At 53.2% G+C, this 24,323-nt stretch overlaps 2 protein-coding genes across 6 annotated transcripts; both read left to right on the forward strand.

The window, feature by feature from the left end:
- The first annotated feature begins 1,409 nt into the window (after window positions 1-1,409).
- CLIP3 (CAP-Gly domain containing linker protein 3) lies at window positions 1,410-16,612 on the forward strand. Its single transcript, XM_064381449.1, has 14 exons — window positions 1,410-1,559; window positions 1,871-2,095; window positions 5,197-5,336; window positions 5,419-5,512; window positions 5,716-5,877; window positions 6,190-6,308; window positions 7,751-7,987; window positions 11,258-11,393; window positions 11,526-11,654; window positions 13,252-13,395; window positions 13,465-13,588; window positions 13,794-13,858; window positions 14,261-14,333; window positions 15,065-16,612. The coding sequence occupies exons 2-14, from the start codon at window positions 1,930-1,932 to the stop codon at window positions 15,117-15,119; spliced, it is 1,644 nt and encodes a 547-aa protein (XP_064237519.1). The 5' UTR covers window positions 1,410-1,559; window positions 1,871-1,929; the 3' UTR covers window positions 15,120-16,612.
- Window positions 16,613-17,035: 423 nt separating this feature from the next.
- ALKBH6 (alkB homolog 6) lies at window positions 17,036-24,216 on the forward strand. 5 transcript variants are annotated; one of them, XM_012437563.3, is made up of 7 exons: window positions 17,036-17,122; window positions 17,872-17,950; window positions 18,205-18,273; window positions 21,881-21,941; window positions 22,298-22,449; window positions 22,659-22,775; window positions 23,780-24,216. In XM_012437563.3, exons 1-7 carry the CDS (start codon window positions 17,064-17,066, stop codon window positions 24,041-24,043), a joined length of 801 nt encoding a protein of 266 aa, XP_012292986.1. In that variant the 5' UTR covers window positions 17,036-17,063; the 3' UTR covers window positions 24,044-24,216. The 5 variants fall into 5 exon arrangements, with proteins under 5 accessions (XP_012292986.1, XP_012292991.1, XP_064237521.1 ...); XM_012437568.3 differs by having other exon boundaries at window positions 22,697-22,775; window positions 23,780-23,860; XM_064381450.1 differs by lacking the exon at window positions 17,036-17,122 and having other exon boundaries at window positions 17,938-17,950; window positions 18,205-18,278; window positions 23,780-24,043.
- The last annotated feature ends 107 nt before the right edge of the window (window positions 24,217-24,323 follow it).

Genomic DNA, 24,323 nt, shown 5'->3' on the forward strand with positions numbered 1-24,323 from the left:
GGGTAGTGGTGGGGAGATTGAGATTCTGGAAATATTTTGGGGATGGAGCTACTGGGCCTGTGCATTAGAAGGATGAGGTTTTCAAGGCTGTTACCTGGCCTGGTCCAGGCTGGGATGATTTGAGGCAGAGCAGACTACAGCCAACCCAGGTGGGAGGTCAAGCCATTACAATGGAGCCAGGACCCTTGGCTGGTTCCAGGAGGCCTCCAGTGGGGAGATAACAGGTTCTGAGAGAGTTAGAGGGGTCAATCAGCAGATGTTTCCCACACACTGCTACAGGCATGTAGCATGGTGATTAAGAATCAAAGCTGGTGTAATCTCAGCACTTTGGGAGGCTGAGGTGGGTGGATCACGAGGTCAAGAGGTCGAGACCATCCTGGTCAACATGGTGAAACCCCGTCTCTACTAATACAAAAAATTAGCTGGGCATGGTGGCGCGTGCCTGTAATCCCAGCTACTCAGGAGGCTGAGGCAGGAGAATTGCCTGAACCCAGGAGGCGGAGGTTGTGGTGAGCCGAGATCGCGCCATTGCACTCCAGCCTGGGTAACAAGAGCGAAACTCCGTCTCAAAAAAAAAAAAAAAAATCAAAGCTGGGCACCGTGACTCACACCTGTAATCTTAGCACTTTGGGAGGCTGGGGCAGGAGGATCCCTTGAGGTCAGGAGTTCCAGACCAGCCTGGGCAACATGGCAAGACCCCCATCTCAAAAAAAAAAAAAAAAAAAAACTGCCAGATGTGGTGGCATGCACCTGTGGTCCCAGCTACTCAGGAGGTTGAGGCAGAAGGATGGCTTAAGCCCAGGAGTTTGATGCTGCACTAAGCCGAGATCACAACACTGCACTGTAGCCTGGGGGACAGAGTGAGACCTTGGCTAGGAAAAAAAAGAACCAGACTCTAAGACTGTCTGGTTTCAAATGTTCACTCCATCACCTGCTCATGTACTTTTGGGCAAGCAGCTTAACCTCTGTGGGCCCAAGTGTGTGAGCCTTGCATGATGAGGGTAAGGATAAGATGATCGTGATAGGAGTCTCTAGAGAATCACCCTCTGAAACACCTTTTATACATGGTTAGCTTGGAGAAGGGGTCCGGTCTAGGGTCCTAGAGAGAGAGAACACCCATCGTCACCACGCCCCGAGACCACTGCCCTCACCGGCCTGGTTTGCAGGCTTTGGGGAAGGGGATGGAGAAGATCTGTGCCCGCTCTCTCAACCCTCTCTTTTGCCGTTGTATCTGCTCATCTCGCACCTTTCCGTAGCCATCTCTTCCTATCCCTGTGCTCGGAGGCTCTCCCCTTCCCATCGCCGCCTCTGCCCCGCCATCAATGCGAGCGCCTCCCCGTCCCTCCTCCTGGTCCCTCCTCCCCCGCCCCCGGTGGGGGCAGCATGCGCATGCGCCGTCGCGCCCCTCCCTCTCCGCCCCCACCCCCCGTCGGCGTCTGGGCCTCGTCCCCTTCTCTCTGTCTCCCTCGCCTCCCCCATCACGTCCCCTGACACCGACACCCCATTGCTCCCGCGGTCTCCCCAGTCTCCGCTTTGGTCCCGAGCGCTGTCCACCCGAGGTAAGATGGGGAGGGGGAGGCCCGCGGAAAAGGGGAGGGGCGAAGCATCCTGCATCCCGAGATAAACAAACCCGGGGAGGGGGCGGCCGACACTGAGGGGCCTGCCGCGGGAGGAGAAGAATGCGGGGCTGGGCCTGGGGGAGGTGGTGGCAGGCGCTGGGCGCACACACCGGGACCCTCCTTGGGTAACCGGGGTCCCTATGGTTGCCCAAGATCCAGTTACCCGGAGGCTACCCGGGGCCCTGGGAGCTCCTAGGGGCTTGGACACAGGAGCCTGCGGGGCACCCTCTCCAGCTGACCTCTGCCTGCAGGATTTGCCTGAAGGCCGCCCCCAACTCTGGAATCGCCCCCCCGAGGGCCACCAAGGACCATGACTAAGACAGATCCTGCCCCGATGGCCCCGCCGCCCCGAGGAGAGGAGGAGGAAGAGGAGGAGGAGGAGGAGCCCGTCCCTGAGGCCCCCAGCCCCACCCAGGAACGCCGGCAGAAGCCTGTCGTGCACCCTTCGGCACCTGCCCCCCTCCCTAAAGACTACGGTAACCATTGTCCCCACCCTGGAATCTGGCCTGGAGCCTTGGGTGGCCGGGGAGGGTGGGCTGTGCTCTGCTGGTGGTGATGGTCGGAGAATTCTGGGGAATTTGAAGGTGGTCCAGAGGAGTCTTGGCTGCAGAGCACCCCTTGCCAATTCATTCATTCGCCCACTGGAGAATGGAATTGTAATACTCCTAGTCTTTGATTCATGACACATCATCCCATCATTTAGTTATTCGACAGTCATTTATTGAAAGCGGCTGTGGACCTGGCTCTATACTAGGGGCTGGGGCCACAGCAGGGGGCGAGACAGACCCAGTCTTTGCCCTGAGACAACTCACAGGGCTCAGTAACAGCCACACAAATAGGTATTAAACCATAATGTAATTTTAGCTCATATTTAGGTTTATATGCAAGAAAAGAAAAACATAATGTAATATAAATATGTAATTACAAGACATGGTGAAAACTGGATTTACCAAAAACAAGCTGTTCCAAGAGTTTTTAAAGACATGGTTTCCCTGAGGAGGGTACACGTGAGGGAGACTGGAGGGTGAGTTGGGGTTAACTAAGGGAAAGGTCAGGGGAAGGGGGTCCCAGGAGAGGTAACCGCTGGGTAAAGGATCCGAGGCAGGAGGGTATGAAGCTGAGAGGGCAGCCTCTTGGAGAAACTGAAAGTGTATAATCATTGACTGAGCAGTATTTATTGAGTGCTGATATTCTGGGTGCTGGAGATTTAATCCTGGGTGATCCAGGCATGATCCCGCCTGTCAGGACAGAAGGAGAGACTAAACAAGTGAATGAATAAATTGGAAATCAGATAAATTCAGGTTGGAGTGAATGCTATGAAAGAAAGAAAAGGTGGGCCAGGCGCGGTGGCTCATGCCTGGAATCCCAGTACTTTGGGAGGCTGAGGCGGGTGGATCACCTGAGGTCAGGAGTTTGAGACCAGCCATGGCCAACATGGTGAAATCCGATCTCTACTAAATATACAAAAATTAGCTGGGTGTGGTGACACACGCCTGTAATCCCAGTTACTCGGGAGTCAAGGCAGTAGAATTGCTTGAAGCTGAGAGGCAGAGGTTGCAGTCAGTGAGCCAAGATCGAGCCACTACATTCCAGCCTGGGTGACAGAGTGAGACTCTGTCTCATGAAAAAAAAAAAAAAAAAAGAAAGAGAGAGAAGTAAAAGGAGGAGATATGAAAATGACCAGGGGGCAGGTACCTGCAGAGGTAGGCAGGGCTGGTCTTTCTGAGTAGGTGACATTTAGTCTGGGACCCAGAGCATGGGGAGAAATCAGCCATAGGACAGCTGGAAAAAGAGTGTTCCAGGCAGACAGTAGCAAGTGCAAAGGCCCTGAGGCAGAATTGAACTTGGAACAGAAAGACCCTGGAGCTGCATTCAGGGAATGAACAAGGTTGAGGTGAGAGGTTGGCATAGGCCAGATCTGGAAGGGCCTTCAAGGCCACAGTGAGAACTTTGGTTATATTCTAGGTGGGATGGGGGAGAGGTGTGGTTAAAGTTTAAAAGCAGAGGAGTGACAGGTTTGGTGTAGAGTTTGAAAGCTTCCTCTGGCTACTGGGTAGAAGGGGATGGAGCACAGCCAGAGTTGGATGTAGGAAGGGAATTTGTAAGATATGTAGGCTGGGAATTCCCGGCAGCTGTGAGGTTCAGAAACCAGGTTCAGAGAGTTAGCATTGCCAGGATAGAGCAGGAGAGATGGCATCCATAGATATATCACCCACTAGAGGTGGATCAGAGAGACTACAAGTTGACTTCAGTCTCATAGGAAAATAAGAAAGTTGGCCAGGCACGGTGGTTCTGGCTTATAATCCTAGCACTCTGGGAGGCTGAGGTAGGAGGATCACTTGAGCCCAGGAGTTCAAGGCTGTAGTGAGCTATGATCATACCACTGCACTCTAGAAAGACCCTATCTCAAAAAAAAAAAAAAAAAAAAGTAGGAGATGGAGAAGGGTGGGTGCTGATTTAGACAGTGTGGTTTGGGGAGGCCTCTCTAAGGAGCTGACATTTGGGCAAAGATCTGTAAAGCCTTGTGAAGATGTGCGGGAAGTCTAACCCGAGTGGGAAAAACATCAAGTGCCAAGAGCCTGAGACAGGAATTTGCTTGGCACGTGGGAGGGACAGAGGGAGCCCGGTGTGGGAAATGAGGGAAGGGGAATTAGTGAGGGGAGAAGGCTGAGAATTGAGGGGCTGGGTGTGCAGAGCCCTGAGGGCCGTGGGGAAGACTTTGGTCTGTACTCTGGATGGGATGGGAGCTGGAAGAGGGTTTTGAGCCAAGCAGGGCTATGATGTGACTGCAGTTCTAAAAGGAGCACGCTGGCTGATTCCTGGAGACACCTTCTGTGTGACATTTCCCTGGGCTGTGTATAATCTGATCATTCATGTACTCGTTCATTCACTACTCACTGAGTTCCTGCCACATGCCAGGTCCCTGTACTGGGTGCTGACGTCACAGAGAGCCGCACTCCTTAGAGTCGAGTGGGAGGAGACAGAAGTGCCTCTAGGCACCATCCTGGCTGGTCACAGGTTGATTCCTGCTCACGGATACATTTTATTTTATTTTTAAAATTTTATTTATGTATTTACTTTTTTTGAGATGGAGTCTCACTCTGTCACCCGGCTGGAGTACAGTGGTGCCATCTTGGCTCATTGCAGCCTCTGCCTCCTGGATTCAAGCAATTCTCCTGCCTCAGCCTCCTAAGTAGCTGGGATTACAGATGCCCACCGCCACGCTCGGCTAATTTTTGTATTTTTAGTAGAGTCAGGGTTTTACCACGTTGGCCAGGCTGGTCTCGAACTCCTGACCTCAGGTGATCTGCCCGCCTCGACCTCCCAAAGTGCTAGGATTACAGGCAGTGAGCCACTGCCCCCGGGCAGGCATTGAGATTTTTATGTGAGCCTACCTGAGTTTGAAACCTCATGCTGGCCACACAGAAAATGTCTGTTAGTTGACTGTGGCCCGTGCGCTACCAGTTTGAGACCCTGCATTAGAGGCTCTAAGAGGCAAAGACCTAGAGCTCCCCTACTGAGGCTGGAAGGAGGAGGTCAGTTGCATGGGGTGACCTTGGACCTCTTGCCACCCCAGCTTTCACCTTCTTCGATCCCAATGACCCGGCGTGCCAGGAGATCCTGTTTGACCCTCAGACCACCATCCCTGAGCTGTTTGCCATTGTGCGCCAGTGGGTGCCCCAAGTCCAGCACAAGATAGACGTCATCGGCAATGAGGTGAGAACACTGGGGAAACCAGGGAGAGGGGGAAGTGGTCCCCCACATGTGTGTGACCCTCCGGCTCCCCTGGTACTCACAGATTCTGCGTCGAGGCTGCCATGTGAACGATCGTGACGGGCTGACCGACATGACACTGCTCCACTATGCGTGCAAGGCTGGGGCCCACGGAGTCGGTGAGAGCCCACACTCCCAAGTCATGAGCCCTAAAGCCTAGGCCCCCAGACCCAACACCCTCAAAACCACTCAGAACTCAGGGCCCATCTGGAACCCGAAGCTTACGATCCCAAAGTATATTTCCTGAGGCCCAGGGCCCTCCCCATGCACTGGGCCCATGCTCTGGAATGGGGGTTCCAGGCTGACCCCGCCTATCGCGCAGGGGACCCCGCGGCAGCGGTGCGCCTCTCGCAGCAGCTGCTGGCGCTGGGCGCAGATGTGACCCTGCGCAGCCGCTGGACCAACATGAACGCGCTTCACTACGCGGCCTATTTCGATGTGCCCGACCTCGTGCGCGTGCTGCTGAAGGGCGCGCGGCCGCGAGGTGAGGAGGAGAGCCCTGGTTGGGAGGGGACAAGGACCTGTGGAAGGGAGGTGGAGACCCCGGTGAGGCCAGGCTGGGAGGGGAAGGAGGACTGTGATTCAAGGAGATAGTGGGAGTCTGGAGGCGTGGGAGAGGGGCTCAGTGGACTACCACTCCAGGGAGGGGCGGGGCCGCGAAAGGAGGGGTGGGGTTCCGAGATGGGGGCGGGGCTCTGCGTTGGAGGCCTGGGACCCGCAAGTTAAAAGATGAGCCCTGAGGTGGGAGGAGGGCTGGGGGCGCTCACCCAGAACCCCTCCTCTTGCCCACTTGCAGTGGTGAACTCCACGTGCAGTGACTTCAACCACGGCTCAGCCCTGCACATCGCTGCCTCCAACCTGTGCCTAGGCGCCGCCAAATGTTTGCTGGAGCACGGCGCCAACCCCGCGCTGAGGGTACTGCCACCCTCGCCCAGAACCCGTTACCCTCCTGCTCCCTTCCTCCCCCACTTCCCTCCAGCAAATCTCCGCATTTCCCGTGACTCCCCAGATACAAATGCCGTCTGTACATTGAGCAAATGCAATAACAGCTGAAATTTGCCTAGTGTTCATTATATGTCAGGTGAAGTCTATTATAAGCCTTATTTTACAATGGGAAAACTGAGGCAGAGAGATTAAAGGATCTCCTCAGGGTCATTCAGCCTACCCCGTGGCAGTGTGTGACAGCATTTCAAGGTAATGAGGAAAGTAGGGCTAGGCCTTCTGTGAATGAGAGGGTTGGGCTCTCCTAAGCCCTCAATATGATCTTTGACCCCCGACGCATGCTCCATCCCCAATGCCAATTACCTTGCAGCCATCCAGGCAAGGATATCTTGGGGGAACATGGCCTGTGCCCCTGAGATCTGCCCACTCTCTCTCTCTCTTTTATTTTTTTTGAGACAGAGTCTGGCTCTGTCATCCAGGCTGGAGTGCAGAGGCAGGATCTCAGCTCACTGCAACCTCTGCTTCCTGGGTTCAAACAATTCTCCTGCCTCAGCCTCTCGAGTAGGTGGAATTATAGGTATGCGCCACCACGCCTGGATAATTTTTGTATTTTTAGTAGAGATGGGGTTTCACCATGTTGGTTAGGCTGGTCTCGAACTACTGACCTCAGGTGATCTGCCCACCTCAGCCTCCCAAAGTGCTAGGATTACAGAGATGAGCCACCACACCCAGCCCACAGGAGCCCATTCTCAATGTTCATCCCCCACATGTCCCCATTACAGGTTTGGGGTCTCCAGAGATTGCCTCCTTGGGGGCATGACCTACAGCACTGAAATGTGGCCTTCATTCCTACTGCTTCTGCCCCCAATCCCACCCTCAAATTACTTGACACACCCCCAGCCCTGGGTCTCAGGGGTGGGCTTCCCTGGAGATGTGGTCTGCACCTTTCTGCCCTGCCCCTTCTTTTTTTTTTTTTCTTTGAGATGGAGTCTCGCTCTATCACCCAGGCTGGAGTGCAGTGGCACGATCTTGGCTCACTGCAACCTCTGCCTCCCAGGTTCAAGCAATTCTCCTGCCTCAGCCTACCGAGTAGCTGGGATTATAGGCGCATGCCACCACACCTGGCTAATTTTTGTATTTTCAGTAGAGACGAGGTTTCACCACGTAGGCCAGGCTGGTCTCAAACTCTTGACCTCAAGCAATCTGCCTGGCTTGGCTTCCCAAAGTGCTGGGATTACAGGCATGAGCCACTGCGCCTGGACTTCCTCTACCCCTTCTTATTCTTAGGTTGGCCCAGGGTATGACCTAGTCCTACCCCTGCATCACCCAGACTGGTGTTCTCTAGGGGCAGTGCCTCCACGGGGGTGTGGCCTGTGCCACTGAGTTCCCATCCCCTCTTCCCATTGTCCCCCCAGAATCGAAAAGGACAGGTGCCGGCAGAGGTGGTCCCAGATCCTATGGACATGTCCCTGGACAAGGCAGAGGCGGCGCTGGTGGCCAAAGAGCTGCGGACGCTGCTGGAAGAGGCGGTGCCACTATCTTGCGCCCTCCCCAAGGTCACACTACCCAACTACGACAACGTCCCAGGCAATCTCATGCTTAGTGCACTGGGCTTGCGCCTGGGAGACCGAGTGCTGTTGGACGGCCAGAAGGTCAGGGGCTGGGGTTGTGTGGGTGTGTATGGTGGGTGGGGGGGATGGGACTCAGCCCCTTCATTCCTCGGAGCTGGGTCCTCAGGCCAAGTGCAGTGTCTCCCGTTTGTCTGCCTGCCATCCTAACCATCCACCCAGTACTTGATTTCATCTCATTTGTTCCTGAGTGTCTCCTTTGAAACTCACCATGTGCTGAGCTCTCCGCCTGGGGTGGGGAGGAGATAACCCATCATCCGACAGTGACAGCCGAGAGTGGTCACGGCTGCTGTGGGGAGGGGTGAGCAGAGTGATCTGTGCAGCTCCGTGCACCTGTGGCTCCTCCTGGGTTTTGTGGTCCTTGATCAGGCCCCTCTGCTCTCAGAGGCAAGTCTGGGTAGGCAAGTCCAGGCCAGAGTGATTGGGGTGTGATGGGGAATGCACCCAAATTGCAAATGTGGAGGAGCAAGCTGGGAAAAAAAAGAGAGAAAGGAGTCTCAGGTAGGGGGAGTGGATGTCACAGCCCCAGAGGGCAGAGAGAATCTTCATTTATCCAGGGACTCCAACTTCATTCATTTCCCGGGTGTCCCTCAAGCTCCATGTGGGACCCAGTCTGTCCCTTAGGGAGAGAGTGCTGTGTCTGCCCCCGCCTTGCTCTCATGGAGCTCCACTTGTAATGAAGGGGAGACAGTCAAGAAAGTAAACCTACAGTTGAGATAATTTCTGGGCCGGGCACAGTGGCTCACACCTGTAATCCCGGCATTTTGGGAGGCCGAGGTGGAGGGTTGATTGAGGCCAGGAGTTGTTAGAGACCAGCCTGGGCAACATAGCGAGATCCTGCCTCTACCGAAAAAAAAAAAAAAAAGTAATTTCTGGTAGCAACTAGGGCTGTGAACACCATTACATGTTTGGATTTAGTAAATTTTCCCTGGCTGAATGCCGGGGTGGTTTTAGCCGGGGTGTTCTGAGACAGCTTCTCTGAGGAGGTGATGTCCAAACTGAGATGGGAAAGAACTCTGCCTGCAAAGATAAGGAAGCAAAGGATGCAGTAGGTATGGAGACCCCGAGGCAGGAAGGGGCAGCGTGACGGGAGTTATGGGAAGGGGGGTGAGGTGGAGAGGTCAGCCGGGCTGCATCACAGCAGACCTGTAGGCCACTGGAAGGAGTTTGAATTTTGTTTTTGTTTTTGAGACAGGGTCTTGCTCTGTCACCCAAGCTGGAGAGCAGTGGCACGATTTTGGTTCACAGCAACCTCCCGGGTTCAAGCGATTGTCATGTCTTAGCCTCCGGAGTAGCTGGGATTACAAACATTCACCAACAAGCCTTGCTATTTATTTATTTATTTATTAGTTTTAATTTTTAGTGGCAACGGGGTTTCACCATGTTGGCCAGGCTGGTCTAGAACTCCTGGCCTCAAGCGATCTGCCTGCCTTGGATCCCAAAGTGCTGGGACTACAGGCGTGAGCCACTGCGCCTGGCCCCATCAGAAAGCATTCTGCTGTGCATGATCTAATCATTTCCATGGCACAATTCTGAAAGAAGGTTGGGTTGACTCTTCCCATTTTACATCCCAGAAAACTATAAGAGGCTCCAACAGGTGAAACCTTTGTCTGAAGACATGGAGTACCAATCACTGCCCCTTAGAGAAGCAGCATAGCATAGTGTTAAGACCTCAGGCTCAGGGACCTGCCCGAGTAAATCTCAGCTTTACAACATCCCAGCTATGGGACCTGGAGCCAGTGATTCTGCCTCTCTGGGTGTCAATGTCTTCATCTGTAAATGGAGATAATACTAGTACCCACCTTAGGGGGTTGGGTGAGGTTTAAACTAATTAAAATGCATAAGGTCATTAGAACAGAGTCCAGTGCCTACTAAATGTTCTTTGTGTGTCAGGCACTATTGTGGTCCCTCCATCAACCCTCCAAGATCAGCACTAATTAATTATAGCCCATTGTATGGACAAGGAACTGAGGCACAGAGAGGTGAATGAGCCTCCCATAATGATAATCACCACACTCACTAAAGGCTCACTGCAGCTAAGCAACTTTACATGTCTTAAAAATGTTTCCGGCTGGGCACGACGGCTCATGCCTGTAATCCCAGCATTTTGGGAGGCCAAGGTGGGTAGATCACAAGGTCAGGAGTTTAAGACCATCCTGGCCAATGTGGTGAAACAGAGTAAATTATCTGAGTCTTCTTCCTAGGGTATGTATTTATTTTTGAGACACAGTCTTGCTCTGTTGCCTAGGCTGGAGTGTAGTGGCATAATCATAGCTCACTGCAGCCTTGAATTCCTGGGCTCAAGCTATCCTCCCACCTCAGCCTCCTGAGTAACTGGGACTACAGGCTTGAGCTACCGCACCTGGCTACATTTTTTTTCTTTTGTAGAAAACAGGGTTTTGCTGCTTTTGTTTTTTGGAACAGATTAAGATGAGACAGTCTTAGGCTGGGCGCGGTGGCTCACGCCTGTAATCCCAGCACTTTGGGAGGCCGAGGTGGGTGGATCACCTGAGGTCTGGAGTTTGAGACCACCCTGGCCAACATGGTGAAACACGGTCTCTATAAAAAAAAAAAAAAAAAGATGAGAGAGTCTTGCCATTTTCACCCAGGCTGGTCTCAAACTCCTGGCCTCAGATGATCCTCTGGCCTTGGCCTCCCAAAATACTGGGATTACAGGTGTGAGCCACTGCACCCAGCCTTAGTTTAAATTTAAATTGTTGACCCAGTATGGTGGCTTATGCCTATAATCCCAGTGCTTTGGGAGGCCGAGGCAGGTGTTTCACCTGAGGTCTGGAGTTTGAGACCAGCCTGACCAACATGGTGAAACCCCTTCTCTACTAAAAATACAAAAATTAGCTGGGCATGGTGGCATGCACCTGTAGTCCCAGCTACTCAGGAGGCTGAGATGGGAAAACTGCTTGAACCCAGAAGGTGGAGTTTGTAGTGAGCCAAAATCATATCACTACACTGCAGCTTGGGTGACTGAGCAAGACTCCCTCTCAAAAATTAAATAAATAAATTTAAGTTGTCTTATGTGGCTAGTCACTATTCACTATATGAGACAGGGCAACTCTATAACAATCCTATAAGATGAGTATAATTTCTATTCCCATTTCACAGCAAAGGAAGTTCAGACACAGAAAGGTTAAGTCATCTAGCCAGCAGATGGTGATGTGTGACCTGGGGTTTGGGCCCAGGATGGCCTCATGCACCCACCTTGCTGCCTGTGTGCAGGCACTCCACGGTGGCCTCTTAGCCTTCCTTCCCCAGCCATTGCTTCCCTTCTCTCCCCAGACGGGCACGCTGCGGTTCTGCGGGACCACGGAGTTTGCCAGCGGCCAGTGGGTGGGCGTGGAGCTGGACGAGCCTGAGGGCAAGAACGATGGCAGTGTTGGGGGCGTTCGGTACTTCATCTGCCCCCCCAAGCAGGGTCAGTCCCACCTGGGGCCCAAGAGGGGTGCGGCCAGGGGTCCACTCAGTAGTTCTGATGCTGCCGACGATGGGGGATGGGGGCCGAGGGCAGAGGCTAGGACGATACCAAGCTCGGGCTCTGTACTTCTAGGTCTCTTTGCTTCTGTGTCCAAGATCTCCAAGGCAGTGGATGCGCCCCCCTCCTCTGTCACCTCCACGCCCCGGACCCCCCGGATGGACTTCTCCCGTGTCACTGGCAAAGGCCGCAGGGAACACAAAGGTCAGAGAGGGGATCCCTGCGGTGGGAAGAGCCAGTTTGGAGATGTTCTGTGGGTAGCTCTGCTTCTGTGACTCAGTTTCTCCTCAGGCGCAAACTCCAGTTTTGGAAGAATAGCTCTGAGTTCCTGACTCCTATGACTCAGTTTTCCCTTTGGCTCAGTACTGGCCCCACCCAGTTCTTAGAAGGTCCTGTGTGTTCCCTGCCCTCTGTGACTTAGTTTCCTCTCAGGCCCAAAGGTCTCCCCTAGTTTTAGGGAAGAATCTGTAGAGATCCTGGCTTTTATGATTTTATTTTATTTTTTGAGACAGAGTCTTGCTCTGTTGCCCAGGCTGGAGTGCGGTGGTGTGATCTTGGCTCACTGCAACCTCTGCCTCCTGGGTTCAAGCAATTCTAGTTCCTCAGCCTCCTGAGTAGCTGGGATTACAGGCGCCTACCTCCAGGTCCGGCTAATGTTTGTTATTTTTTTTTCTAGAGACAGGGTTTCACCATGTTGGCCAGGCTGGTCTCAAACTCCTGATCTGCCCACTTTGAACTCTCAAAGTGCTGGGATTACAGGCACCCATCACCACGTCTGGCTAATGTTTGTATTTTTTTTTTTTTTTGTAGAGACGGGGTTTCACCATGTTGGCCAGGCTGGTCTCAAACTCCTGACCTCAAGTGATCTGCCCTCCTTGGCCTCTCAAAGTGCTGGGATTACAGGCCTGAGCTACTGCACCTGGCCTGATTTACTCTCGGATCTAATTCTCCCTTCATTTTAAAAGGACAGTTTCTGGGCTCCTGACTTCTGACTCAGCTTTTCCTTGGCCCACGTATCCTCAGCTTTGAGAAAGGATTTGGGGGTTCTTCAGGTTCTCTGACTTGGTTTCCCTTCAGGCCTAAAGCCCCTTCCTAATTCTCCGGTATCTGGGATTCAGTTGTTGTAAGTAGAATTTTTGATGCCACAAAAGAAGTGGCACTCGAATATAAATTTCCTCAGCAAGGCAATTTACTTCTACAGAAGGGTGCAGCTCACAGATGGAACAATGGTGAGCATACACCCGGACAAGGAGTGGAAGGGGTACTTATGCCTGATGGGGGTTGCCCCTACTGCTGTGTTGTTCCCCTGTTGGCTAGGGTTAGACCGCACAAGCTAGACTAATCCCCATTGGCTATTTTAAAGAGAGCAGGGGTCCAAGCTGCAGTGGCAGGGTGGGTGGTTTGGCAGGAAGGACGGTTATGGGTGGGTCAGAGCAGGTAGCCAGGGTGACCTAGGTCAAAGAAGGTGACTGGAGCAGGTGACTGAAGCAGGTGACCAGGATGAGTCAGGACAGAGCCAGGGGCTGGGGGAACAGATGTGAACTACTGATTAGAACTGGTGGAGAAGGTTGTTTACTGGAACTGTAAGGAAGTTAACTTTAAAATAGAGAATTAAAGAATAATAAGAGAGCTGAAGATACTGACATACTGATTCTTTGAAGAGAAACATGGGGTTCACTATATCCAACACAGTTTCACTTCAAACCAAGAACAGGGTTTCTTCTACCTTGGGGTTTTCCTGGTGGCACGCAGTCCCCAAATTGACATCACCCCCCGCACCTCCTGCACCTTCTACCCTTAGGCAAGAAGAAGACTCCATCATCCCCATCTCTGGGCAGCCTGCAGCAGCGTGATGGGGCCAAGGCTGAGGTTGGAGACCAGGTCCTGGTCGCGGGCCAGAAGCAGGGGATTGTGCGCTTTTATGGGAAGACAGACTTTGCCCCAGGTGAGGATGGGGACTCTGGGCCGGCGGGCAGGCAGGGCCTTGAGAAATCCTGACACTTTCATGCTGCAGGTTATTGGTATGGCATTGAGCTGGACCAGCCCACGGGCAAGCATGATGGCTCTGTCTTCGGCGTCCGGTACTTCACTTGCCCCCCGAAGCATGGGGTCTTTGCACCAGCATCCCGTATTCAGAGGTGAGCCCAAACTTCCAGCCCTAACCTAGGGTACCAGCTGGAGCCCTGATCCCCCCGTCAGATGGCCTCCTCCTCTCAGACCAGCAGGACAGTGTGGACACCTGCCAACCCCAGCCCTTTCCTCATAGTTTCCTAGGGCCCAGCTCTCAAGTCAGACCCCAGCCTCTTGTGTCTCTGACCTTTCCCCCTCCCCATGTCTCCCCAGGATTGGCGGATCCAGTGATCCCCCCGGGGACAGTGTTGGAGCCAAAAAAGTACATCAAGTGACAAGTGAGTTGGGGGATGATATGTAGGGAGGAGTATAGTTTGGGATGGAAGGAAGGGTCATAGATTCTCAAGTGTATACTGGTGACAGTCTCTAGTATTTAACTGGGGACACAGGGTCCAGGAAAATGATGAGACAAGGTCCCCAAAAGGATAGGTGCTAGAGGGTATGAGGAAGTTAGCGACAAGGCTCTTTGGGGACATGAGGTTGAGCAGATGCTGGGGACAGGGGTAGTCACTAGGGGACATGGTGGGAATTATGGACAAGAGGCCCAGATCGGTATTGGGAATGTGGGATCCAGGTGGGAACTGGAGACATAGGGAGGTATTAATGACAAGGAGTCTGGATGTACTGAGGACACACATGGTCTGTCACCCCCTCATTTTACACCCTGCCCTCCTCTTCAGTGACGCAGCCCAAACGCACCTTCACCACAGTCCGGACCCCAAAGGACATTGCATCAGAGAACTCCATTTCCAGGTGCGTAGCCAACCCTGGTCCCCTCTCCCATGTGATATTCAGGGAGAGGGATCCACAAGGCAGTTGAACCTAGAGGTCTGGAGCTCTGGTCAGGGCTGGAAAGAGAGGTTAGGAAAACTTGTGACTTGTAAGCATACCCAGAAACAGTCTTTAGGGTGTAGGGCCCCGCACTGAATTCTAGTGACTTCCACTTTCAAGGGGGCCAGTAAAGGAAGCGGAACACTCTCCATTCCACATGAGTCTCAGAACAGCAGCCAGAGGTCGGGCGTGGTGGCTCACGCCTGTAATCCCAGCACTTCGAGAGGTCGAGGCGGGTGGATCACCTGAGGTCAGGAGTTCAAGACCAGCCTGGCCAACATGGTGAAACCCTGTCTCTACTGAAAACACAAAAATTAGCCAGGCACGATGGCATACAACTGTAGTCCCAGCTACTTGGGAGGCTGAGGCAGGAGAACTGCTTGAACCTGGGAGGCAGAGGTTGCAGTGAGCCAAGATCGTGCCATGACACGCCGGCCTGGGCAACAGAGGGAGACTCCATCTCAGAAAACAAACACGCGCGCGCGCGCGCGCGCTCACACACACACACACACACACACACACACACAGCCAGAGAGGTAGAGGCAGAATCCAGAAAGGCCTGACGGCAAACACTTGGGGAAGGGCTGGTGGTGATGGGTGCAGATGTCCCTGCTGCCTGCCTCAGGACGTGACCCCGTCGTCCTCCTTTCCAGGTTGCTGTTCTGCTGCTGGTTCCCCTGGATGCTGAGGGCGGAGATGCAGTCTTAGAGGCCCTGGACACCCAACAAAGAGACAGAGTCCCCACTAGCATCTCCTGATACCCGAGGAGCCCTGAGTCACCCTGAGATAGAGATTCCCAGTAACACATCCAGAGTAGAGACCCCTGTTAGCCAGCCCTCGATCACTGAGGCCCCATTATTAACAGATGCCCCCATTATAACCCCCAAATGCAGACCCCATGTCACCCAGAAAGATTCCCTGAGTAGCACCTTCAGGCTAGTCCCTATCCCCAACCCCTCAGAGCAGATTCCCAGATTAACAGATTTCCACATCACGCCAAATGATGGTGACCCTCTCCACATAATATACCACAACAGTACATTCTCGAATCACCCAGCCCTGGATCAGAAACTTCCCATTAACAAACACTCCCCCCAGGTCCTCTTGGAATAAACATAGGTCATACCCCCAGAGCAAAAGAGTAACAGACTTTCATGTCATTGTTCCCCACTTAACATTAGTCTCCTCAAGATGTCGTGACCCCAGGGTCACCGTGAAGCCCTTACACTCCAGCCCCTCAATCAGAGACTTCCTTCATCAACAAAGACCCTTGTTCTTACCCTCAAGAAAAAACCCACCATAACCAGCCCACTGTCACCCCTAATTTACAGACACCAAAACAGTCCTGGAAGTGCTAATTACAGGACCCCCAAGTCTTCCTACCCTCTGCACCCTCAAGAAACCCCCAGTGCCTTGTATGACGCCCACCCGACATGGCCCACAGCTCCTGTGCTGGCCAGACTCCCAGAAAATTCTCTATTTTTTAAGTAATGACTTCCCCCTTTGGGGGACCCCAAAATTTGGAGGCCCCATTCTAGGACTCTGGGGATCCTAGATCCTAGAGTACACACGTCCCAAACTCCCCTGTGCCCTCAAGTCCTACAGCCCCTAGAAGACCCCAATGCCCTAACTCCTAGGACCCCCAAATCATGGAATCCCCAAATCCCCAGGGAATCCCAAATTTGAAAATCCAATCCCAAGCCCTCAGGAAACCCAATCATGAGGTCCTTGTGCCTGGAATAGAGGAGACTGCAGTCAGGATATCCATTCCAGGCTCCCAGGTACCTCAAGCCCTATTCACAGGCACCAGGAAAACCCCACACAGGAATTCCCATCGCTGGAAACTGAAGAACTTCAATGCCCTGAGTCCACGGATCTCAAGACACCAAATTCCAAGAGCCCCAGCCCCAAGGGAACCCCAAATCCTAAAGCCTTTATCTCTAATATATTGAAGGCCCCAAGGCCCTGAGGGGATCCCAAATCCTGGAACCCCGATTTCAGTCTACGTTCTGGTCACTGGCCTCAAAGGACCCCACAGCACCTGGGCCAGACCAACATCCTGAGGGAGAAACTGAAGGCCCAGGGAGTCCAAGGCGGACCTGGGGCCCGACCACCAAGGACAGCTCACGACTGCCCCTTCACTGCATGTCCCCAAACTCAGCATGACTCCCGTCCTCTTCAATAAAGACGTTTCTATGGCCTCTCTGTGTGGGGTCATTGTTTGGGGTTTCGGCCCTGCCTCTGTACCCTTGCTGGGAGAAGACAGGAAAGGCAGTGCTTCCTTCAATCTCGCCTCCCTGCAGTGTGGGCATGGGGTGGCGGTGGCCGCGGGAAGTCCTTCTAACAGCCTCTACTGTCTTACTGAGGCTGTCCCGGCTGCCGTCCTGGTCCCACCCATCAGGGTCGACGCCGCAGTTGGCGGGTTCGGTTCCTAAGTTCTGATTGGCCAGTGCCAGACGACGATGCTCCGCCCACGCCCTCCTGCCAATGGCTCAGAGGCCAGGAGCCAGGAGGCGCGGCCTATCCCTGGGCGAGGACGCAGGGGGCAGGCGAATACTGAGTGAGAACGCCGATTGGGTTGAAGGCGGGCCCTTGAGGCCTCTGGGAGCTTCTATTGGCCTGCGAGTTCTGCGTCTGTAATGTGGGACGGAAATGGCTGGGAAGGGGATGGGGATGTTGAATGTGGAAATTGGAGGGGACACTGGTGGACGGTCAGTTTTAGGGGGTGCTGAGGGTAGAGATGGGTGTCAGAAGGCTGAAAGTGGGGATCCGGGGGAGCCCAGAGTAGGAGTCCGAGGAGGCTCAGAGCTTGGAGTCCTAAAAGGCTCGGAGTCGGGGGTCTGAAGGGTTCAGGGAGGTAAAAAGGCTTGGGAGTCAGGCTCAGAGCTAAAGATCCCAGGGTGCTGGAGTGAAGGGGCGCTCAGGAAGGGAAATTCAAGGGGCGTTCAAATGGGGAGATCCGAGGAGGCTGAGGGTGGACATGTCTGAGGAGACTCAGATTAGGATCACAGAGGTTCACAGAATGGGGTTCCGCGGGGCGGGGGGCGCTGAGTGTTGATAGCCCAGCTCACGGTTGCAGGTCTGAAGTGGGGTCTTAAGGTGTTTAAATGGGTTCTGGGGTGCAGCCCTGGGGGCTATGTGTGGAGCTTTTGAGAAAGGCTCCCTGTGTGTGAGGCCAGAGAATGTTTTCCGTGGGAGGATTGAGAGGGCATATGCATCGTTTGATGGGCCCTTAGCGGACAGAGTAATGGGGGAATATTCTTGGGGCTCATTGTGTCCGGGCATGGAGCCTAGGGCTCTCTGTGTGACTTGTAAGATGCTGAAGACTCAGCTTTTAGAGGCCAGATGAGTTTCAAAAGGGGGCTGAAGTGAGGCCTGGCCTGCGATGGGGTGGAAGGCTGCATCGTGATGTTAGGGTGGGAGGTTTAGTGACTTCAGCATGTGTTCTCCCTCCCAACAGGATTGGGTGCAAGGAGTTGGTGTTGATGGAGGAGCAGGACGCCAGAGTCCCAGCCCTGGAACCATTCAGAGTGGAACAGGTTGTCAGAACTCGGGGTGCAGAGGGTGAAGGAGGCAGGCTGACTCCTGAGTTCCTGGGTTGGGACTGCCCCCTCCCACCAAATTCATTCTAACTGTCAGAGGCCATCCCGGAATGGCACTGGTCCCTTGACTTTAGACCCCGACCTGTCTGAGGACATCCTGGGCCTGTCTCCAGGGGTAGGGGTTGTTCTGTGAAGATACAGCCTCTGTGTGGGTTGAAGAGCCTTATCTTCATGGGGTCTCTCTATCCTAGGCACCACCTGTAATCTACTATGTCCCTGACTTCATCTCCAAAGAAGAGGAGGACTATTTGCTTCGACAGGTGACGTCAGTGCCCTTCTGGTCTGTTTTCCCACTCTTCCCATATCCCTCCCCAGTGCCTGTCCTCTGTATGAGAGCCCCAAAGGCTGCAGTGAAGACCCTGGCATAAGGAAGAAAGCCATATAGCACCCATCCTTCACCCTCCCTGTTCCTTTCTCAGGACCTTTGAGGGCCTGTCAGAAAGAGATTTTTTTTCAGCCAGGCATAATGGTGCATGCCTGTAGTCCTAGCTGTTTGGGAAGCTGAGACAGGAGGATCACTTGAGCCCAGGAGTTGAAGGCTACAGTGATCACACCACTGCATTCTAACCTGAGCAACAGAGTAAGACCATCTCTAAAAAATAAAAATTAAAAAAAGAGATATTTCTGGCCAGGTGCGGTGGCTCACACCTGTAATCCCAGCACTTTGGGAGGCTGAGGCGGGCAGATCACCTGAGGTCAGGAGTTCAAGACCAGCCTGGTCAACATGGTGAAATCCCATCTTTATTAAAAAAAAAAAGAGGCCGGGCGCGGTGACTCAAGCCTGTAATCCCAGCACTTTGGGAGGCCGAGGCGGGTGGATCACGAGGTCAAGAGATCGAGACCATCCTGGTCAACATGGTGAAACCCCGTCTCTACTAATACAAAAAATTAGCTGGGCACGGTGGCGCGTGCCTGTAATCCCAGCTACTCAGGAGGCTGAGGCAGGAGAATTGCCTGAACCCAGGAGGCGGAGGTTGCGGTGAGCCGAGATCGCGCCATTGCACTCCAGCCTGGGTATCAAGAGCGAAACTCCGCCTCAAAAAAAAAAAAAAAAAAAAAAAGAGAGAGAGAGAGAGATTTCTCTAGGAGGCTTTGGAGAAACCAAACTGATTCTTAGCAAGTGGTTTTTATGAAGTTTAGACTCCCTGTACTGAGATAGCCCAGTCCAGCCTTCAAAATAAGAATGTTATTGAGATCATATTCCTTGTCCAGAAATAGCCCAGTGCATCCCATCCCAGAGTCTCAGGAACGAGGAAGTTACAGAGCTCATACTCCCTGTACTGAGATAGCCCAATCCTGCTAGCTTAGCATATAGGGGGTTATAAACATAGGCTGAGATAGCCCAGTTCAGATCATTGAGACTGGGGAGAAAAGAATTTAGTATTTAGATTTCTGTGCTGAGATAGCCCAGTAAACTCTTTCCTATGCTAAAATAGCTCAGCATAGACCCAGAGCCTTAGGAATAAGGTTACCAAGCACAGACTATCTATGCTGAGATGGCCCAGTCTATATTCTATTCTTAAGGTTTGCGGAAAGAAGAATTCAGAAAGCTCAGAGTCCCTACATGGGGACAGCCCTTTGCAGCCCCAGAGCCTAAGTTACAGAGCACAGATCTTACCTGTGTTGGAGTAACTCACTGAGCTTGAGTCCAGGAAAAAATTAGCTACAGAACAAAGACTTTTTTTTTGCTGAGATAGCCCATTCCAGACCTTTGGGTTCTTGTGATTGAAAAATCTACATTTTTAAAAAAATTTCCTTCAGCAAGGCAATTTACTTCTACAGAAGGGTGCAGCTCACAGATGGAACAATGGCAAGCACATACCTGGACAAGGGAGGGGAAGGGGTACTTATTCCTTATGGAGGTCACCCCTACTGCTGTGTCGTTCCCCTATTGGCTAGTGTTAGACTGCACAGTCTAGTCTAATTCCGATTGGCTATTTTAACAGAGTGGGTAGTTTGGCAGGAAGGATGGTTATGGGCAGGTCAGAGCAGGTAGCCGGGGTCAAAGCAGGTGACTGGAGCAGGTGACCAGGATGAGTCAGGATGGAGCAGGGGACCTGGGATGGGGGAGGGAAACAGACGTGAACTACCGATTAGAACTGGTGGAAAAGGTTGTTTACTGAAACTACAAGGAAGTTAACTTTAAAATGGAGAATTAAAGAATAAGAGCTGAACATACGACATACTGATTCTTTGAAGAGAAACTTGGGGTTCACTGTATCTCAGAATCCCTCATCCTGAATTTTTACACTTTTTTTTTTCTCTTCAAACTTCTTTAACATGTCTTGGCTTAATTGTTCTGCTATCCCTTTGAGCACATCCATAGGGTAATTAATAAACCACTGCTGATCATAATAGATATAATTTATTTAATTTACATTTTTATTAATTGTCACCTACAAAAATATTGACTGAAATCCTGCAGCTATTTGGTCTTGGGTTTTAAATTTACTTGGTAACTCCAATAGTGTTTATATAAACATGAGGGTTAAAGGACCCATGTAAGGCACTTCTTTTAAAAAAATCTACATATTATAGGCTGGGCGCAGTGGCTCACGCCTGTAATCACAGCACTTTGGGAGGCCGAGGCCATTGTATCACCTGACGTCAGGAGTTCAAGACCAGCCTGACCATCATGGTGAAACCCTGTCTCTACTAAAAACACAAAAATTAGCAGGGCATGGTGGCGGGTGCCTGTAATCCCAGCTACTTGGGAGGCTGAGGCAGGAGGACTGCTTGAACCCTGGAGGCGGAGGTTGCAGTGAGCCAAGATTGTGCCATTGTATTCCAGCCTGGCGGACAAGAGCGAGACTGAGTCTTAAAAAACAAAAAAGGCAAAAATCTACATATTGGATAATTCCTGGGCTGAAATAGCCCAGTTCAGCTCCATAACCATGAAGGGAATACGTAGATTATCAATTACAGCATAGATTTGTTGGACTGAGATATTCCATTCTAGACCATTAGGATCTTGGCAGTTGAAGATTTTCAAAGTACTTTCTTTGCTGTGCTGAGATAGTCTAGCTTTGCACAGTCCCTCCCCCAGGCAATAGGAACAAGGAGGTTGCAGAACTCAAACTGTCCTCAGAGAGCCCAGGAATCAGGAATTTTTTTTTTTGTTTTTGGAACAGTCTCACTCTGTCACCCAGGCTGGAGTACAGTGGTGCGATCTCAGCTCACTGCAGTCTCTGCCTCCTGGGTTCAAGCGATTCTGGTGTCTCAGTCTCCCGAGTAGCTTGGATTGCAGGCGTGTACCGCCACATGGCTAATTTTTGTTTTTATTTTTTGAAACGGAGTCTCAGTCTGTTACCCAGGCTGGAGTACAGTGATGCGATCTCGGTTCACTGCAACCACCGCCTCCCAGGTTCAAGCAATTCTTCTGCCTTAGCCTCCCAAGTAGCTGGGATCACAGGTGTGCACCACCATGCCCAGCTAAGTTTTGTATTTTTAGTGGAGATGGAGTTTCCCCATGTTGGCCAGACAGGTCTCAAACTCCTGACCTCAAGTGATCCACCTCAGCCTTCCAGAGTGCTGGGATTACAGGCGTGAGCCACTGGGCATGGAATCAGGAAATTAGAATGCTGACTATGCTGGGCTGAAAGAGCCCTTTCCAGCCCCAGAACTGTTAGACCATGGTTGTGCAGCCCTTAAATCATGGTAGACATGGGTGGGCTTTGGGGCCAAAAGTGTTCCCAGGAAAGAAAGCAAACCACAAAATCCTAGGAACCCACTGCCCCAGGGAATGGTCCCACAGACACTGGGATGACCCGTTTCTACCCCAGAGGTAAAGGCCCTTATGTTGGCCTGGATGGCAGAATCTTAGAGGGGTGATCCTGAGAAAGGAGTGACCCCTTTTCCACCTCATAGGTTTTTAATGCCCCAAAGCCAAAGTGGACCCAGCTCTCTGGGAGAAAGTTACAGAACTGGGGTAAGTGTCCCTGGCTGGGCATGAGTGATTCTGGGATGTAGGCTGGGGCAAGGGACTCAGGTCCAATAGCCTCAAGACATCAGAGGGTTCCTGATGGCTCAAGGGGCCCCAAGAGCCAGGAGGATTCCGAAGGGGTCAGTGGAGGTCCTGAGGGGTTTGGGAAATCTTGATGAGTTGAGAGTATCTGAAAGGGGCCCGTGGTCTGGAGAAGTTAGGAAACCTCTGAAGGACCCAGCGGCTATCTCCAAAGGGTGAGGGGTCCCTGAGGGTGTCAGGGTGCTTCCAGCCACTGTGGAATCCCTAATAAGGTATCTGTGTGCTATGGGGAGCCCTCAGAACTCCATTGCCTTCTCCAGGTGGGCTTCCCCATCCCCGGGGAATGGTTCCTGAGCGGCTGCCTCCATGGCTCCAGCGCTACGTGGACAAAGTATCTGACCTCAGCCTCTTTGGAGGTCTCCCAGCTAACCATGTACTCGTGAACCAGTATCTACCTGGGGAGGGCATCATGGTAACCACACACACTCGGCCCGTGTCCTCCCACCCAGATTTCTAAGCCATCCTGGGGCAGGGGACCCTGTACCCACCCTCACTCATTAGGCAGCCACATCCCCCAGGTAGGCCTTCACCTCCCTGTCCCTGGGTTGGGAGCCCCCTTTTGACCTAGAGGGTGGGGGGTGTGGACTCCTGCCCTGCCCAGCCCTGGTGCCCACTCCCCAGCCCCACGAGGACGGACCATTGTACTACCCGACTGTCAGCACCATCAGCCTTGGTTCCCACACCGTGCTGGACTTCTACGAGCCGCGGCGGGCAGAGGATGATGACCCTACGGAACAGGTGGGCCCCCAGACACTGCCCCAAGCTCTTGCAGACACTTCAGCCTCACACATCCTCCAAGATGACCTGGTCCCATGTACCTTTGGGATACTCCTGGCACTCTTCCAGATACCTTCCCTTGTCCCCTCATGGAGTGTACCCACTTTCTCCCAGATGCCCAGCCCATCTGCTTACAGGGTGCCCTACACACCATGATTTCCACAGGCTCCCCGAAGCCTCAACCTGCTGGTCAGATGCCCCTGACTCCGCAGCAGACACTAATATCCTCAGATACCCCACCACCATTTACTCAAGGGGGCCTCACGTCCTCCTAGATGCCCCATCTGCCCCTGCTCAGGGTGCCCTAGACATCCTGCTACTCTAGGAATGTGATTTGGGGTGCAGGACACCCCAGATTCTCCTTGGCCCCTTGACATGATTTCTCTGAGTGATGCATTTCCAGCACCCTAGTGTTCACAGAAACGCCCCTGAACACCCTGACCCACTCCTCTTTGGGGCTTGCCCTTGAGCTCTGCGTGCTCCTGGATGCTCTGACACCCTCTCAGCTGTGCGGTTGTCCTCTAATGTCCTGATGTCTTTGGGGACCCCCACTGCCTCTAACCTCTGCCTCACTCTGTTCTCACCTGGTCCTGGCTTCAGCCATGCTCTCTCAGCCCAGCTCTGTCTGCATTTCCTGGGACTGCCGATCTCTGGGTCCCAGCCCCAGCCCCTTGGAAATCCCAGCAGCAGCTCCCACCCTCCGCTGACCCTCTGACGCCCCCATCTGCAGCCTAGATCCTGCCCTCTCTCGAGGGACTGCAGAGCCCTTACCCTCCCTTCCCAGCAGCCCCAGCCCAGGCCGCAGCAATTTTCACTCCTGAACCACCAGAGCCTCCATCACTGTGAGCACACTTGCTCTTCAGCCTATGCCCCTGGGGACTCGCTGCTCCCCAGAGCCTGCCGACTTCTCGCCCACCCCTTCCCCCGACTTCTTGAGTCCCGCTGACCCTCAGCCTGCCTTGCAGCCCCGGGCTCCGCCCCGGCCCACCACCTCGCTGCTACTGGAACCGCGCAGCCTGCTGGTGCTCCGCGGCCCTGCCTACACGCGCCTCCTCCACGGGATCGCTGCCGCCTGCGTAGACGCGCTGGATGCCGCCTCCCCACCGCCCAACGCGGCCGCCTGCCCGTCGGCGCGGCCCGGAGCCTGCCTGGTGCGCGGTACCCGGGTCTCGCTGACCATCCGCCGCGTGCCCCGCGTGTTGCGCGCCGGCCTCCTGCTGGGCAAGTGACGCCACAGCCGGGACCCCTTGGATCCCCCGGCTCCTGCCCGCTTGGGGCTGCTGTGACTCTGCGACCTTGGAACCCTCTTGGGCAGAGGTGGGCTCCCCTGGGTTATTTATTTTCCCAATAACTTTGTGGGAGCCACAGAAGACCCTATACCAAATAAAAAATCTTTCCTTGGTTTTAAATTTTTATTTTTGGGGGATGGGGTGGGGCAGATGCTTGGGTTCCTGAGGGGCGCCGCATGTAGGGTCTTAAATGAATGGGATAGGCCCTGGAGGCAGATGT

This window comes from Aotus nancymaae, unplaced genomic scaffold, assembly GCF_030222135.1.
Source record: "Aotus nancymaae isolate 86718 unplaced genomic scaffold, 86718_ANA_hifiasm-v0.15.2.pri h1tg000028l, whole genome shotgun sequence".
In the NCBI taxonomy this organism is placed as follows: Eukaryota; Metazoa; Chordata; class Mammalia; order Primates; family Aotidae; genus Aotus; species Aotus nancymaae.

Excerpts from the sequence above, each read along its gene's own strand:
- CLIP3 (XM_064381449.1), top strand. The coding sequence starts at position 1,930 with ATGACTAAGACAGATCCTGCCCCGATGGCCCCGCCGCCCCGAGGAGAG. Across the intron at positions 11,394-11,525 it reads CATCTGCCCCCCCAAGCAGG|GTCTCTTTGCTTCTGTGTCC; the intron begins GTCAGTCCCACC and ends CTGTACTTCTAG. Across the intron at positions 13,859-14,260 it reads AAAAGTACATCAAGTGACAA|TGACGCAGCCCAAACGCACC; the intron begins GTGAGTTGGGGG and ends CCTCCTCTTCAG.
- ALKBH6 (XM_012437563.3), top strand. The coding sequence starts at position 17,064 with ATGGCTGGGAAGGGGATGGGGATGTTGAATGTGGAAATTGGAGGGGAC. Across the intron at positions 18,274-21,880 it reads AGGACTATTTGCTTCGACAG|GTTTTTAATGCCCCAAAGCC; the intron begins GTGACGTCAGTG and ends TCCACCTCATAG. Across the intron at positions 22,776-23,779 it reads ATGATGACCCTACGGAACAG|CCCCGGGCTCCGCCCCGGCC; the intron begins GTGGGCCCCCAG and ends CCTGCCTTGCAG.